The following is an 18075-nucleotide window of genomic DNA, read 5'->3' on the forward strand; positions in this document are numbered from 1 at the left end:
TACAGTCCAGACAGTCCGCCTCATGCAAGCCATTATCTCTCCTATGGAAGCTGATGCCTCATTGAGCACAATAGCCTTCCTGTGTTTGAGGAAAAAAAGGGGGAAAAAAAAGAAAAAGAAAAAAGCCCAGCTAATGTTTTATCCTCCAACTCGTCAGAAAGGAGGATCGGCCGGAGGAAATATGACTGTGGAGATTATTCACAAGGACACCTACTCCTCCTTTTTGTTCCTTCCTCATTCACCACTGTGGCCTTGGTACCTGTTCATGTTCTCATTCATCTCTCTTTCAGATTGCTTTTCCTTTTTATTTAGTTTTTAGGTTTTTTTTATCTGAAGACAAAAAAACACGTCTTCACCTGTCTTTTTTCTTTCCTTCCATCTATCCTTCCATCTTTCTTTCCTGTCTTCATTTCCCTTCTTCCTTCCTTCTTGTCCTTCCTCCCTTTCTTCCATCTGTTCTTCCTTCCATCTTTCCTGCCTGTCTTATTTTACTTCCATCCATCCATCTATCCTTCCATTTTTCTTTCCTGTCTTCATTTCCTTCCTTTCTTCCTTCTTGTCTTCTCTTCCTTCCTTCCTGTCTTCTTTTCCTTCCTTCCTTCTTCCTTCCATCTTTCCTTCTTTCCTCCCTTCCTTCCGTCTGTCTGTCCTTCCTCCCTCCCTCCCTCCCTCTTTCTTTCCTTCCTCTCTCTTTCCTTCCTTTCCTTCGTCTTTCCTCCTTTCCTCCCTCCCTCCCTCCTTCTCTCTTTCTTTCCTCCCCCTACCTTCCTTCCTCCCTCCTTTCCTTCCTTCCTTCCTCCCTCCTTTCCTTCCTTCCTTCCTCCCTCCTTTCCTTCCTTCCTCCTCTCCTCCCTTCCTTCCTTAACACGAGGACAACAGGAGGGTTAAATTAATCGTGATTTTAATTTTTGCCATAGTCGCCCAGCCCTAACTCCCTTAATGATATAAAAGTGAAATATGAAATTCCTTGAGTAGCCATTTAAATAATTTCAGTGAAAAAGAATCGAAACACTGAAGAAATATCCATTAAAAAAAAATCAGATTTCAGGAATTGATCGAAATATCATTGTACTGTAATTGATGCATATGAAAGAATAATTCCTGGGCTTTGTTAATGATGAAAGTTTCTGTGTGCTAATGCAAGGTGACTAAAGCAGCTGTAATAAAAAACAAATCAGCTCTCACCTCTCCGATCATCCCGTTCCAAATGCCGCGGACCAGCTTGCCGTGCTTGCCGTTGGTCACCAGGTAGAGATCGTAGGAGAACTTTATGGTGCGGGACAACTTCTTCAAGATGTCTATGCAGAAGCCCTTACAGCACAGTTTGGTGTAAGGCTCAGTGTGACCGACAATACTAAAAGAGAAAGAAAGAAAGAAAGAAAGAAAGAAAGAAAGAAAGAAAGAAAGAAAGAAAGAAAGAAAGAAAGAAAGAAAGAAAGAAAGAAAGAAAGAAAGAAAAAGAGAGCATATGATGTTTCTGATTGTGGGGGAGAAACTTTTTCAATGTTTCATTTGGAGGTCAGTGCAGAGTTTTTCCGCTCTGACTCACTGAACACTGGTTGTCAGTTTCTTGTTGATAAGACCGCTCAGTTCTGATTAAAATAAATTATGTGATTAAACTCTCATTATGAGCTATCAATTCAGTTGGAAATAACCAATCACTATCTGCAGTAGGTGATTTGGACAATATGGAAATGCTGATTTCCATAGTTTATATTTAACCCCTCCTGTTGTCCTCGAGTCAAGAGAGGAAGAAGGAAGGAAGGGAGGAAGAAGGAAGGAAAGGAGAAAGGAAGGAAGGGAGGAAGAAGGAAGGAAAGGAGGGGGTGAGGAAGGGAGGAAGAAGGAAGGAAGGGAAGGAGGGAGGGAGGGAGGGAGGAAGGAGGGAAGGAACGAACGAAAGCAGGAAGGAAGGTAGGAGGGAGGGAGAAAAGAAGGAAGGAAGGAGGAAAGGAGGGAGGAAGGAAGGAAAGGAGGGAGGAAGAAGGAAGGAAAGGAGGGAGGAAGAAGGATGGAAGGGAGGAAGAAGGAAGGAAGGAAAGGAGGGAGGGAGGGAGGAAGGAAAGGAGGGAGGGAGAAAAGGAAAGACGGAAGAAAGAAGGAAGGTAGGAGGGAGGGAGGAAAGAAGGAAGGAAGAGGGAGAAAGGATAAGAGGAAGGAAGAAAGGGGGATGGATGAAGGAAAGGAGGAAAGAGAGATGAAGGAGGGAGGAAGGACAGACAGACAGAAGGAAGGAAGGAAGGAAGGGAGGAAAGAAGGAACAGTCAAAACAGACTGGGTCAATTTGACCCGGGAGGACGACACGAAGGTTAAACAGAGTGAAGGAGAATATTATTTACTAGGTCAGCTCGTGTTGTCATTGGTAACCAGCACATGGTTATTAGCCTAAAGGTTTGAGCTATTTCATTAGTTACAGTAAACTCTAAATGAGAGAATCTTTAAATCTAAATCCTGCATTTTATTCACACTCATAATATACCTTTCTACATGTGGCCAGTGATAGACACTACGACTTATTGTCCCTGTTTCGAGTCCATGCATCATTATTTATAGAACTTTTTCAAGGTGCTTTACAAAAATTAAAAGATGTATAAGTACTATGAATAAATAAATAGTGGCATAGATAGATAGACTTAAAATAATCTTAAATAACTCAAATAACTGTTTTTTATTTTTCTTACATAATAAGGTGAGACTTTATTACATTTTGCCGAGTTATTGCATAATGCTGTATTATTATATAATCCATTGTTGTAAGGCTTTTTTTTTTTTTTTTTGCAGGGCTGCTGTGTTGGTTTCTAGTTTTCTGTTCACTTGCTGTAAAAATAATAATAATAATAATCCTTTCCAATAACACCGGTACTCTGAGAACAAGCTTCACTTATATAGATATAGAGAATACATTTACTAAAGTACTACTGTAAATACTTTATACTTCTATTTTACAACATTTCAGAGGGAAATAATGTACTTTTTACTCGACTACATTTATTTGACAGCCTAGTTAGTTACTTTTCAGATCAGTATTTTATACGTAAAACACATGCAATGCATTATGATTAATTAAAAACACACTTTAAACAGTAAAATGCTGCTTGCACATACATTTTACTGCTAATACTGTGTTTTTTCATTGTCATTTTGCTGCTTTTACATTAAAAAAAAAAAAGTCTCAGTGCTTTTTTCTGCTGCTGCTCAGTCTTCAGATTTAATGACATCTCCATGTGCAGCTGGTCATTGACGCTGAGAAGTAAAACAAATGATGGATGGAGCTGGTGGAGCTAAAGGAGGAGAGGACCTGCACTCTCCTCCACACTGAGGTTTCTGGCGTCAGGATATACGACGGGTGCATGAGGGGAGAGTTGCAGCGACTCCACAGGGCTCGTGCATTACGTCACGGCCCCAACAGATGGACTGACAGCTGGGCGGACCAAAACAAATCCGACATAAATTAATCACAAACAAACAACAATGGCAAACAGGAGTGAAACTCATTGCTGGATTATTTGGACTGGATAATGGCAACTAATCCATTGCCACCAGTCTTCAAAAATGTTACCTGAAGAGTAATAAACGAGTTGTATAAAAAACACCCAATATGTCACTGCCAAATTAAATTAGGCTTAAATACCTGCTATATCCTTATATACTGTATGTAAGGCTGCATCTACAGTTATATTCAATATCAAATGTTTTCTAGACTAAGCAATTCATTGTTTGGTCTATAAAACGGCCTTTTTTTATCACAACTTTATCAAATGTTTATTTTTTTTATAGTTTTATATGACCAAAAATCACTTTATATTTTGCTACCAATGATACAAAAAGAAAAAAAGCAGCAAATTAACTGAAATTGTGCTTTAAATTACTATTTCAATAGTTACCGAATAATTATTTTGTTCCTCTACTGATCAAATAATTGACTTATTGTTTCCGCAGTAATCAAATCTCCTTTTATATAATTGGGGATGTTTAAGTGAAAATCTATAAATCTAATTATAAAATTAAACCTAGCACCTTTTTTATAGACGATATATATAATTAGTGGATATAAAGCTAATTAAGTGTGATGATTGGCAGCTGCTTCTCCTAGTTAGTTCTCCATTAACCCCTGATAGCCTTTAGCTTACCCGCTTTACTGATGTTGGATAAACATTCAGACTATAACCGCTTTAACAGCAGCACCCTCTTCTTGTTTTTTTTTTTTCTCCATGCAGCGTGCAAACACATTTTCCAAATCCAGAACTGGAAGAACCGCAGATAAAACACAGTGTGGAAGCTGGAAGGCGGCCAATCATCTTTATACTTGCAAATGTTGTTACGCTGTATTTGCTGTTATAACCTTTGTGACATCCTCCCGGGTCAAATTGACCTCGTCTGTTTTGACTGTTACTTCCTTCCTCCCTTCCTTCTTTCCTTCCTCCCTCCATCTCTCTTTCCTTCCTCCCTCCTTTCCTTCTTTCTTCCTCCCTTCCTTCTCTCTTTCCTCCCTCCCTCCTTCTTTCCTCCTTTCCTTCCTCCCTTCCAACCTTCCTCCCTCCTTCCCTTCCTTCTTCCTCCCTTCTTTCCTCCTTTCCTTCCTTCCTTCCTTCCTTCCTTCCTTCCTTCCTTCCTTCCTTCCTTTCCTTCCTTCCTTCTTCCCTTCCTTCCTCCTTTCCTTCCTTCTTCCTCCCTTCCTTCCTTCTTCCTCCCTTCCTTCCTCCTTCCCTTCCTTCCTTCTTCCTCCCTTCCTTCCTTGACTCGAGGACAACAGGAGGGTTAAATACTGCATGTTGCACCTTGTAACTGTTTCCTTTTTACATTCATGCTTATACACCTTCCCCTCCCTCCCTCCCTCCCTCCCTCCCTCCCTCCCTCCCTCCCTCCCTCCCTCCCTCCCTCCCTCCCTCCCTCCCTCTCTCCTTCCCTTCCTCTCCTCCAAAGACCAAACAGTTTGACCCAGACTTGGATGTGATGTGTGCTAAAGCTTTTTAATGAGGACATACGCTTGTGTAATACCTACCACATGCCAAGTGACCCCGACAAAAAAAAAAAAAAAGCCCCGGTGTGTGCCTGCTTACATACAGTACTGATCTTCAGACGGAGCACGCAACACGAGCTAAACGGACAGTTTCAGGCTCTGCATACCAAGTATTAAGTGGCTGACGTCAGGGTTGAAATCAATTCTCTTTACTTATCAGCAGGATTACCGGGAACGTGGAGATGAAAATGTCCTTCGGTTTCACACTAACAGGATGACTGCAGTGATGTGAGTCAGGAAGAAGAGAGAAAAAAAACATAGACTCTAGTGCATTGTAAAACATCCGGCGCTCAGAGATGATTTAGAGAGAAAAAGGTGTCCACAAAGTCTGGATTACTTCCTCTCTCTCTCTCTCTCTCTCTCTCTCTAGCTCTCTCTCTCTGTGTGTGTGTGGTGTTATGAATGTGTATAAGCAGGAATGTGAACACTGTAATGCAGAAATGAATTTAGTGTCTTTTGTCTGCGTGCTTTCTTTTCTTTTCTTTTCTTTATAAACTCATATTTCACCCTCTGAAATATGAGTATTACTGAAAATCACCGCTGCGTTATTGGCATAAACCCGCCCCTGCTGCTGTAGAGGTATAAATACATTCAGCGCACACTACTACTACAGTCTACAGTTAGCTGAGTTAGCCACCGAGTTAACCGCCGAGCTAGCCGCCGAGTTAGCCGCCGAGCTAGCCGCCGAGTTAGCCGCCGAGTTAGCCGCCGAGCTAGCAGCTGAGTTAGCAGCACTAAGCTCTCAGACCTAGTGTCCATGTTTCTGGTAGAGGTGGTGACTTTGATTGACAGGTGACACTTGGTAGGGGGCGGGGCTTCAGCGGACTCGGCGGCCACTCCCACAGCGTTTGGGAGCAGAGAAATAGGCAGACTTTTACACAACTTTGAAGCGTAATTTCATATATTTGGCAATTTTTTTAATCATTCAAATTTGGCAGTTTGGTTAACAACACACTTTTCTTTGGTATGTCAAACTCAGAACACATATTTATTCTTACTTTACACGGACTTTAAATGAATTTTAATTGCAGTGTACAAAGCCACTGCATCTAAAAGAGCATATTCTTGTATTGAGTTTGCTTTGCCCATTAAAGCACTAACTACTCTGTATGGAGAGCAGCTTCCTGTCCTTGGGGTCAGCTTGAGTGGATCATATTAGACGAACTTGATGATCCATTTTATCTATTTGTATTTATCCGCAGAGAGGTTTCGGTACACCATCAAACGTTTATTTGCTTTCATAGAAGCCAAAACGGACACACCTCCCTAGCACATAAGGTGGGCAGTGTGAGGTCGGTGATGCGGCAGCAAAACTAGTGATGCAAAGAGCGCTAATGACACGTCACCCCTAACCTCCCCCAGACCTTCAGTCTAATGGACTCTGCACCCACACATCAGGACCGCGAGGCAATGAGTCGAGCAGCCGAGGCAGCGGGCGGGCACAGCCGAGTCATAACAAACAGAAACAAATGAACACTTTAGAGGAAAACGAGACTGCCGCAGCACACCGCGGGTAAACACAGTGGTCCCAACATCCCCCGTCTTACCAGCTGCCAGCTTTCAGGGATGGGCTTTATGTTAGCTGACATTTGCATTAAAATGGATCTTTGGGAATTGTTGCATGACTGTGACTGTGTGTGTGTGTGCGTGAGGTATTTTATTCAAAGTATGGACATCTTTAGATTAATGTTTTGAAGTTACTCTTATGAATGGTGACAGGATGCAGGTTATTACACTGTGTATGTATTCTCTACATCTACAGTTTACAGCCGGTGGCCATCTGTAGATGTCTGAATCCCCTCTCATGAAGATTTAAAGACAACGCTTTCACTCTAAAGCCGTTGAAATATTCATCACTTAAGGGTTGGGGTTGGTCTCATCCCATTGAACCTGGTGTGATGCTGCAGATTTGCCAAAAAAGTAGCAAGAAACTAAATACAAACTCCCTAAATTAGTACATTTTTTGGCTGTACTATCTGTTTTTTTAAGATAACTTTTCAATATTTCACTTTGCAATGAGCTGTTGGGTATTAAATTCATGGTAAAAAGTCACAAGTAGGCAGTTAAAAGGTTTGGGAACCCCTATCCTGAACAGTAATAAGACATTTCTGTATGCAAAGTGTGACTACTATATACTAGTCTCCATGCAGTGTGTTGACATCACATGACACACTTTTAAGTTCCTGCAGTTGTCAAACCTTAGCTTGTGATTTTACCCATTCCTAACTAGCTTTGTGCAGCTTTCTGATGCTCTGAGGCTCCAGGGAGCTCTTCTACTGTATGCTGCTGCTTTAATTAAATCAACTTATGATCTAACTCCCATTGAACGCAGTTAATATATGATGACATTATCTTCCCAGGTCAATACCACCCTTCACCAGGGCATTTCCTCAGAATTAATCTCCGCCATTGTGCTCTGAGGGGAAAACCAGCTGCCAGCGAGGAGGAGAGCTTGAAACTCATCCCACTACAAAACACGCTTGACTCAAAAGAGCTTGTGTTAACTGCTTTTGGGGCAGCTTTAGTCAAGTCTGTACCCAGCATCATTGGCTGTTTGTCAGGCCTCTTTGAGAGGACGAATGAGCGAACTACACAGATGGTCTGCTGTGCTGGCTGAATGTATGGCCCAGGGGTTGAGGGATTGAGATGGAGAACCTGCATGACCAATGACCCCCATTTAGAAAGCACTGAAGTGGGCCTGAGTTGTGGGCATGTTTAGAGCTGTGGGGGAACATTAAGGTCTGGAAGAGATTCATATAAAGAAAGGTGACCTCACACTCCCTACATGAAGGATTAGGGAACACAATTCACAAGTTTGGCTCTGAACTGAGTCTAACTCATAAATTTGCCAGCCGATATCTCAAATGGGTCCATGGCAACCATGTCTAATAAATTGTAGGACAGAAATACCAATGATATAGTGGACATAATATTTTGGAAATGGTGTTACTATTGTTGTATCTTTCAATGGAAGATGTCCCACTCAGTATAATGTTAATATCAGGGATCCTTTTGTGTCAAAGTAATATATTAATATAGCTAGATATAGTCTCGTGAATTACAGAAAACAAATAAAAAATCAATATTGTATCAGCTTGAAATGTACCGTCAAGCTGTCAAAGGTTTTTTTAAAAAAGTCTCCCACAGTACTGGATCAATTAATAATCAGGGGAATGAATAATCTATCTATTGTTTTCTTCATTTTCATAGAAATATATAATGAATTTGGAGATTGTCATTACAATGCAATAGTAAATTGAATAAATAATAACAGTTTTGGACTGTTGGTGGAACTAATTGTAATGTTAAATTGGCAATTTTTCACAATTTTTGGATATTTTATAGATTTAAAATAACCAATCTTAAAAAAAAACTATCCCCAGGTTAATCATTAATGAAAATAAATTGTGGATGCAGTTCTGGTCCCACTCAGCACAAAGATCTATCCTCAGGTCGACTGCTGGATGCTTATTCAGGTCTTCACTCTTCATTTCAACCTCCATTGGTCAATGCATCTCTTCTGGAACAGCCAACATGGCAATTGCTTCATTGAACTTCTTATTGACTTTATCTGCCTATATATTGACTTTTTTTTTGCAGCACCCTGAAAATATTCCATTCTCAGACATAAGGGGGAATTAAGCACTTTTTCTACAGGCAGGATGATTTGGTCAGCATGAGCGATAAAGCACTACAGTTCTCCATAACACTGAGGGGACGTGATCTTCATCTCCGGTTCCCCCACATCTCGTTAACGCCATTGTCAGTAATGGATAACGGCCAGCGCTTCTCTCCCTCACTAATGAACACCAATATCAGTCTCTAGGTGTTCAGGATTGATGACATGGCCTAATCGTCCCGTTTAATTGATACCCCGCCATGCAGCACATATATTTCCATGATTGGGTCACGGGGTGATTCCTGGGATATTACACTCTGGCCAAGCAGCCTAATGAGTATCTCACCTCATTGAGTGATAAGAAGCCATGCCTGGGCTAATGGCAGGGGAAGAGCCTCTTAATCTCACACCTAATGGCACTCTCAAGTTAGATACAAAATCAATTAAGTTGGACATGTTAACATGTGAGCACGTGTGGAACTATACAGTGATATAAAGTGGGTTTGCATGAAATGGTTTCACTTGGATTCCTTGGGTAAAGATGGTGTTGTGGTCGTTTAGTAACAGCAAATGATCTGAGGACACTACTCAAACCAGGGATAATAACATCCAACATAATGTATATTGATAGAGATATGGAAGCCCTGGAGGTAATGTCTTTATATTTGCTATATGACACAAAAAAACAATATTTTAGATGACTGATCTCCAAAATTCAGTCTGACATATTTGGGATCTAATGTAGTATTTAGAGATTTTGTTGATCTGTCTAGATATTTTAAGATTTAAAGATGACATTATCTTATTAAATCTCAAGTCTCTTCATACTTTTTTTTTTAATAGCAGTGTAAAAAAACCCATCCAGGTTGCAGGCTCCTCATTTTTAGATGACAAATGTCACCAATGGCAGATTATATCAGCTGTAACAAATTTGTGTTAATGCTGCGAGTAACTTGCCAAAATATCAAAATGAAATCTGGTTTGGTTAATGTGCTTTCTGTAAGGAGGATTATGCCTCTGCAAACTTACACGTAAGGTCGCAGAGGTTTGCAGAGGTTTGCAGATGAGTCGACACGCACACCTCAAAAATATCAACGTTGTCGTGTGAACTAGCCGATGGTGGAAAGTTCTGAATGGTATAGTAGTAGTATAACGTTATGCAATGTTAGTCAATATGATGGTTTGTGAGGTTGCACAACTCTGCAACATGACACTACAGCTTAAAGTGCACAATGTGTTTTGGTGGTTCAACAAGATAAAACACTGTGTTGAGTCTTGTACAATACTTCTGAATTAGGACCTTCAGTATTTTGAGCCGAAAGCTTGTAAAAATAAGCTGTTATACCTTCCCTGTTATACAGCTCGTCTCATTTTCGGGAGACTTAACTCATACTGAAGAGTTTGTTTCATATCTGCCAACAAAAAGCACCGATCTCTGTTGAGACTTTGAGTTTTAGTTATTTACAAATTCACTTTTTGGAAATGTTGAAAGTGTAAACGATTGGAAAGGATTGACCAATTAAAGCGGATTTGATACTGGATTCAGATTTAATGAAATGCCACTGTAGTGTCTGGATTGCCCTTATCCTGTGATAACTTGAGACGTCATGTACTTAGGTTAAAGGTTAAAAATTAGCCATAAAGGGCAGGGCAGTGGCTATTTCTCCAGACTGACCATTTGTTAAAAGCTAGTAATAAATGAGGGGTCAGGGCTGTGTCTCTTGATTGATCATTTGTTTAAAGTTTTTGGAGACAAGAAACAATATAGTGTTGTCAGGGAATGGACAGAGAGAGAGACACTCAATTGGGAACAGGACTCTCTCAAGATTGGACATGTGACACGGATCTCTTTGTAATAAAACCTTTGAAATATACAAGTGAGACGTGTCAGCGGTGGTTTCCTTCTTCATCAACACATCAAGAATCTACCTATTAAAATACACTTCACCACCAAACTTCAACCCTAAATTTAAGCTAACTAAACAATCTGATCTTGGCTGTTATGTTGAAATGGGATTATTAGGTGTTCTGGTCGTAGCATCACTTACGCCTCCGTCTTGTTGGACTGTCGTCGGCATGGTACAGTGTTGCTGACACATGTACCAGTCACTGGATCCACCGACTCCACGATGACGAAGGGCCGCTCCTCCAGGGTCGCCACTGTCAGGTGCCTGTAATCCGACACCGGCTCCAGGTAGGAACCGTATCGCGGCCACACGGGGTATCGCATCTGCAGGATCCCTGTCTCGTAGTTCCCCACCTGGAGGAGTCGAGATAGAGAGAGGAGGGGTGTGAATGAGAAATCACTGCACCAAACTCCAGATGTTCCTTTTGAAAAGCACCACATATAAACAGCGGAGGATGGTATAAACCTCTTTATCTCTACTTTAAAAGACAAATAAAGGTGAGAAATATCTGAGAAATAAGACTTTCTGTCATCTGATGACACTGGTGAGAGCACGACTGCGTAACACTGTCTATCACAACCTCCAATCTTAATACAGTTGTCCCTAATGCTCTACCTGTATCTATTGTTATTGCTACATCTTTATGATCTGTGCATCTGGACCCGCTGCAGCGAAGAGAGTTTTTGTTAGTAGTCAGTTTAGAGGAAATTGATTTTTGGGTCACTGGGGATGGAGAGAGTGCAATTATACATCTAACGCAAAGAAATCAATTCCACCCCTTTGCTATATTGCCAGTTAGCAAATTTTAATTGGATGTTGTAGGGAAATGAACATTCAAGCAAGCTGAATATTTTAATCGAGATCTGAAATTAAACATTTCAAGCTCACTTACTTTGAAGAGCCATGACCTCTTTAGAATCAAGTGTTACAAATTTGGCCCGGTTTGACTTTTTACTGTTGGATTCAGGCGGCGAAAATGAAGAAATGAAGGTTGTAGAGGACCAAGTTGAACCCCAATTAACCAAAACACTCACATCTCGCTGATTAACTTTATGCTGAATGGCCAATGAGTGCCGCTTTGATCGCCGTAACTCGGCAAACCAATTACAAACAGATTTTTACTTTCATAAGCGCTCTGCAGACATGGTAATTAGAATCAGCTACGGTTAGTTTTGACATTTTGCTCAGGATACATGATCTTTTCAAGGGGTCGAATGTAATAACTGCAACTACTTCACACCGCTATTCCAAACCGCCTGTTTCCACGTACATGCAGTGATTATGCAGACGTGCTTATTTATTAACGCTCAACAATTTTCATGTTTTGATTAATGCATTGTAACGAGAATTGCTTTATTGCATCAATGTAAAAGACTTAGCAAAGGCCAGACCCTGGAAGCAGTGTTGAAATTATATTAGTGAGATTAATTAGGCAGCATGGTGAGCATCATTAGCACTGTTGCCCTCACAGCAAGAAGGTCTTTGGGTCCAACCCCGGCTGTCCCAGGTCCCTGAGTTGGTGTGGGTTTCCATTTTGGGACACAAGCTTCCTCCCACCATTAAGACATGTATGCAGTGTTGGGGAGACTTAAACTACATCTAGTTGAACTACATAGCTTAACTACAATTTGCTGTAACTTGCTGGTAGTTAAACTACATTCATATTTTGTGCTGCGTCAAGTATTTCAACTACTGTTTGGGTCATTTTTTGTAGTTTAACTCAATTTACAAACTACAATTTTGGCCAATAACATGAAATATTGTTTATAAAAAAACAATATTTATGTCTATAGATGACCCAACATGTCTATAGATGACCCATCATGTCTATAGATGACCCATCATGTCTATAGATTACCCCACATGTCTATAAATTACCCAACATGTTTATATATTACCCAACATGTCTATAGATGACCCAACATGTCTATAGATGACCCAACATGTCTATATATTACCCATCATGTCTATATATTACCCAACATGTCTATAGATGACCCAACATGTCTATAGATTACCCAACATGTCTATAGATTACCCCACATGTCTATAGATTACCCAACATGTTTATATATTACCCAACATGTCTATAGATGACCCAACATGACTATAGATTACCCAACATGTCTATAGATTACCCAACATGTCTATAGATTACCTAACATGTCTATAGATTACCCCATCATGTCTATAGATTACCCAACATGTTTATATATTACCCAACATGTCTATAGATTACCCAACATGTCTATATATTACCCATCATGTCTATAGATTACCCAACATGCCTATATATTACCCATCATCTCTATAGATTACCAAACATGTCTATAGATGACCCAACATGTCTATAGATGACCCAACATGTCTATAGATGACCCAACATGTCTATAGATTACCCCACATGTCTATAGATTACCCAACATGTTTATATATTACCCAACATGTCTATAGATGACCCAACATGACTATAGATTACCCAACATGTCTATAGATTACCCAACATGTCTATAGATTACCTAACATGTCTATAGATTACCCCATCATGTCTATAGATTACCCAACATGTTTATATATTACCCAACATGTCTATAGATTACCCAACATGTCTATATATTACCCATCATGTCTATAGATTACCCAACATGCCTATATATTACCCATCATCTCTATAGATTACCAAACATGTCTATAGATGACCCAACATGTCTATAGATGACCCAACATGTCTATAGATGACCCATCATGTCTATAGATTACCCAACATGTCTATAGCTGACCCATCATATCTATAGATTACCCAACATGTCTATAGATTACCCAACATGTCTATAGATGACCCATCATGTCTATAGATGACCCAACATGTCTATAGATGACCCAACATGTCTATAGATGACCCAACATGTCTATATGTTACCCAACATGTCTATAGATTACCCAACATGTCTATAGATTACCCAACATGCCTATAGATTACCCAACATGACTATAGATGACCCAACATGACTATAGATTACCCATCATGTCTATAGATGACCCAACATGTCTATAGATGACCCAACATGTCTATAGATGGCCCATCATGTCTATAGATGACCCAACATGTCTATAGATGACCCATCATGTCTATAGATGACCCATCATGTCTATAGATTACCCAACATGTCTATAACATGCGTATAGATTACCCAACATGCCTATAGATTACCCAACATGTCTATAACATGCGTATAGATTACCCAACATGTCTATAGATTACCCAACATGTCTATAACATGCGTATAGATTACCCAACATGTCTATAGATTACCCAACATGTCTATAACATGACTATAGATGACCCAACATGTCAATGGTGAACCTACAGTATGTTGACCAAAAATGTCAGCTCATTTCTTAAAAAAATAAATACTGAGTTGAGAGGCATATTTCTGCTGGCATGTGAATTTTTTGTAGGCTATTATATTTAGTTTCATATAAACCACATGTTGATTAACACTGAGTTTAATGAGTATAAGTAGTTCCTAAAGCTACTTTTTTTTAGCTGTAGTTTTAAAAACTACATTTCTCCAGGGGTAGAAATGTAGAAACTACTGCCAGGCTGAACTACATGTAGTTTTAGTTAAGTTACGCTTGCAAAGTAGCTTCCCCAACACTGCATGTATGTCAAGGTTAATACTCCTGACCACGGCACTGGCAAAGGAACAAGAAGCTCTACATTGTGCCTTTTCTATTGCTCCTAGTAGGGTCAAATGCATTGGGTCGATTTCCCCCACAGGAATCAATAAAGCACTTCTTCATCTTCTTTAGCTAATTTTAAAATAATCAAATCGTCAAGTATGTAATCTTTTTAATGATTCATTTTCACTGGGTCGATAACAAAACAAAACAAAACAAAGTATAAGAGGAGGATTTGTTTGCATGGATTGGATTCGTTTTTTATATATTTGTTACATTTTTCCAATCTCAGACACTTCAGAGTCGCTTTTCAACTCCAGAGCTGCTTCTTGGTGCTTTAAACTCTCTGCGTGATTAGTTCTTCTACTTTCATCTTTGAAATAATTTAGATAGAATACTTCCCCTTTTTTACGTTTTAAGGTGATTTACTGCCTCATAGAGTACTTTATTTAAAGTATTATTATCATCACAGAACAGGGATAATAAAGGTTGTGTTTGGAGTCACAGGAAAGAGATTATTAGCTGCATCCTTATATGTGTGTGAGAACACTCATTCATTGTACTTAAGTCAAGTCAATAACACAAACCATACGTTTGCCTCAGGAGACTTTACAATAAGTATAGAGCAATACAATATCCTCTATCCTTAGATCCTCGATTTAGATTATTAAAAACTCCCCACAGAAAACTTTTAATGTGGGAAAAAAAGGAAAGAAACCTCAAGAAGAGCAACAGAGGACAAATGTTCTCTTATTGTGTACTGCATTTTCATTCCCCTGCATGGTGAGTATTGGTCATGGAGAAAACAATAACAATAAATTCAACCTTGTCCTTAATGTACTTCAGCTGTAAAGCAGTCGGCTGGCTTGCAGTCAGCTTTCTAGTTCATCCTAAAGGTGTTGGATGGAGTTGAGGTCAGAGGCTCTGCAAAAGTCTGGTCAAGTGTTTTCTGCACCAGACTGGGGAAAACCATTTCTCTATGAATGGGGCTATGTGTAAGAAAGGTTAAATATATTGCACACTATCATCATTAATATAATAGATTAAAATGTCTCTCATATAGAATTTAACCCTCCTGTTGTCCTCAGGTCAAGGGAGGAAGGAAGGAAGGATGGAAGGGAGGAAAGATGGAAGGAAGGACGGAAGGAGGGAGGGAGAAAGGGAAAGAGGAAGAGAGGAAGGAAAGGAAGAAGGACAGAGGAAAGAATGGAGGAAGGAAAGAATGGAGGAAGGAAAGGAAGGAAGGACGGAGGAAAGAAGGAAAGAAGGAAGGAGGGAGGGAGGAAGAGAGGAAGGAAGGAAGGGAAGAAGGATAGAGGAAAGAAGGAAGGGAGGAAGGTAGGGTGGAGGAAAGAAAGAGAGAAGGAGGGAGGGAGGAAAGAAGGAAAGAAGGAGGGACGGAGGAAGGAAGGAAGGAAGAAAGGGGGCTGGAGAAGGAAAGGAGGAAAGAAAGAGAGAAAGAGGGAGGGAGGAAGGACAGACAGACGGAAGGAAGGAAGGAAGGAGGAAAGAAGGAACAGTCAAGACAGACGGGCTCAATTTGACCCGGGAGGACGACACGAAGGTTAATCTGGACAGTGAACCACGTGTGAATGGATGTTTCACACCTACAGAGGAGGAATAAGAAATATGAGAAGAGCAGCTGCTTCCTCTTACTCTTTCTGTTTCTTTAGATGTGTAGATGGATCAATTCCACTCACAGGTTCACTGGTGATTGTGATGTAGTTGGTGCAAACGTGAGCTGACTAACATTTAAATAAAAATTGTTCTGCTTCAAATGTCATTAACTTCCTGGAGAGCTAAAAAAAAGTGTCAGTCTGGACAAAATGTTTTTCCTCCCACATAATCTCTGGTGTTTATGCAGGAAGCGGGGCAATCCTGTCTGATCACACAAGTCGGTACAGCTTGTCACAATGAAATGAAAACACTGAAAATGTGTGTGTCTGGGGGGTGGGAGGTGTGTGTGTGTGTGTGTGTGTGTGTGTGTGTGTGTGTGTGTGTGTGTGTGTGTGTGTGTGTGTGTGTGTGTGTGTGTGTGTGTGTGTGTGTGTGTGTGTGTGTGTGTGTGTGTGTGGGGGGGGGGGGGGGGGGGTAACCTGATTCTCTCAGTAGATGCTTTAGTTATTCCAGTCTCCTGCCAGTCACATTGATCATTGCTGCTGTTTACCTACCAACTCACTGGCATTTAGTCAAGTAAATCACAATTTCAAATTCTAGCAAAATAAACACAGAGATGAAAAACATCATGTCCCTGTGGTTGCCCAGACGGAGTTCTTCTGTCTTCATTCATCTTGGAAAACACTTCAAACTCTCTTGTTTTTGCTTTATGGAGCACATAAAAAAAAAAGTGGTGTATGTGATCTCTGTTTCACAGGAAGTAGAAATGCTCTGAGATGTGCATTCTGCATTCTGCATTCCTGATAATAAAAAAGCGGCATATATTACAGGAAATCCGTTGGGAAGATACTTCAATTAGATTTTTTTTTCTCCTCAGGTTTAAAAACCTCTTTTCAGATGGTGAGAATGTAATTTTATGGTTTACGTGCATTGCAGATATACAGCTCAGAGGATGGCAGCTTTTCAGTCCCGTATATCATACTGCCAGATAACAGCAGTGACAGGGACACTTCCTGTCCTCTTTCTTCTCTCTGTCACCACTCTCTTTTGTCATGCAGTTTGTCCTTCCTTCCTTCCTCCTTTCTTTCTTTCCTCTCTCTTTCCTCCCTTCATTCTTTCCTTCCTCCATCCCCCCTTCTTTCCTTCCTTCCTCCCTTCCTTCCTTCCTTCATTCCCTTCTTCCTTCCTCCCCCTTACCTTCCTCCCTTCTTCCTTGTTCTTTCCTGTCCTTCCTTCCTTCCTTCCTTCCTTCCTTCCTTCCTTCCTTCCTTCCTTCCTTCCTTCCTTCATTCCCTTCTTCCTTCCTCCCCCTTACCTTCCTCCCTTTGTTCTTTCCTCCTTCCTTCTTTCCTCCCTCCCTGCTACCTTCCTCCCTTCATTCTTTGCTTCCTCCATCCCCCCTTCTTTCCTTCCTTCCTTCATTCCCTACTTCCTTCCTTCCTTCCTCCCTTCCTTCCTTCATTCCCTTCTTCCTTCCTTCCTTTCCTTCCTCCCTTCCTTCTTTCCTTCATTCCCTTCTTCCTTCCTTCCTTCCTTTCCTTCCTCCCTTCCTTTTTTTCCTCCCCCCTACCTTCCTCCTTCCTTCTTTCCTCCCTCCCTGCTACCTTCCTTCCTTCTTTCCTTTCCTCCCTTCCTTCCCTTTGTTCTTTGTTCCGTCCCACTTTACCTTCTCTTTTACTTTCGAAAAGAAGTCGGGGAAGCAATAGAACATTACTCTGGGGAATCAGCAACTGTATTTATAGTAGTGATTTAAGGTTAACGAATAAAAGGTGATGTGTGTTAATGCAAGGTATCCGTCTGAGGTTGGTTATACATACATGATGCATGAGCCCTAACAGACTGGCTGCCCTGGAACATGCACAAGAAAAAAGGTTAGGTAGGAGAAAAGGCAATCAAAAGGTGGAATTGATTTTCTGCTCTCAGAGGGAAAAAAAACGCCCGAGGCAACAGAAAGTTAAACACAGCAAGAGGTATCGCCTCAGACGTGTGATCCAAAAATTTGGTGAAATGGGCAAAGCGTTGAGGGGTGAGAAATATGGTTTTCATCCCCACACAAAAAGGTTCATGTAAAGGTCAGTGTGTGTGGAAAGCTGTGTGAGAGCCACAGGGTTGAATGAGAGGACACATTACACTACAACACTTATGTCTCAACTCAAGCCAAGAAGTCTTCAAATGTCAGTGATGTGTTGGTTGATCGAGCGTGACCGAAACCCTTACTCTATCCTAAACCC

General features: G+C 40.7%; 1 protein-coding gene across 1 annotated transcript in view; it reads right to left on the reverse strand.

Annotated features, from left to right (window-relative positions):
• The window catches only part of grin2ca (glutamate receptor, ionotropic, N-methyl D-aspartate 2Ca), a 54806-nt gene that overhangs the window by 14429 nt on the left and 22302 nt on the right, over positions 1–18075 (reverse strand). Inside the window, exons 4-5 of the mRNA XM_062438631.1 lie at positions 10688–10899; positions 1186–1354 (exon numbers count right to left, since the gene is read on the reverse strand). Of these exons, the coding sequence (XP_062294615.1) occupies positions 1186–1354; positions 10688–10899 (381 nt within the window). The remainder of the gene's footprint in view (positions 1–1185; positions 1355–10687; positions 10900–18075) is intronic.

The sequence above is a fragment of the Scomber scombrus genome, chromosome 18, assembly GCF_963691925.1.
Source record: "Scomber scombrus chromosome 18, fScoSco1.1, whole genome shotgun sequence".
NCBI classification, from domain to species: Eukaryota; Metazoa; Chordata; class Actinopteri; order Scombriformes; family Scombridae; genus Scomber; species Scomber scombrus.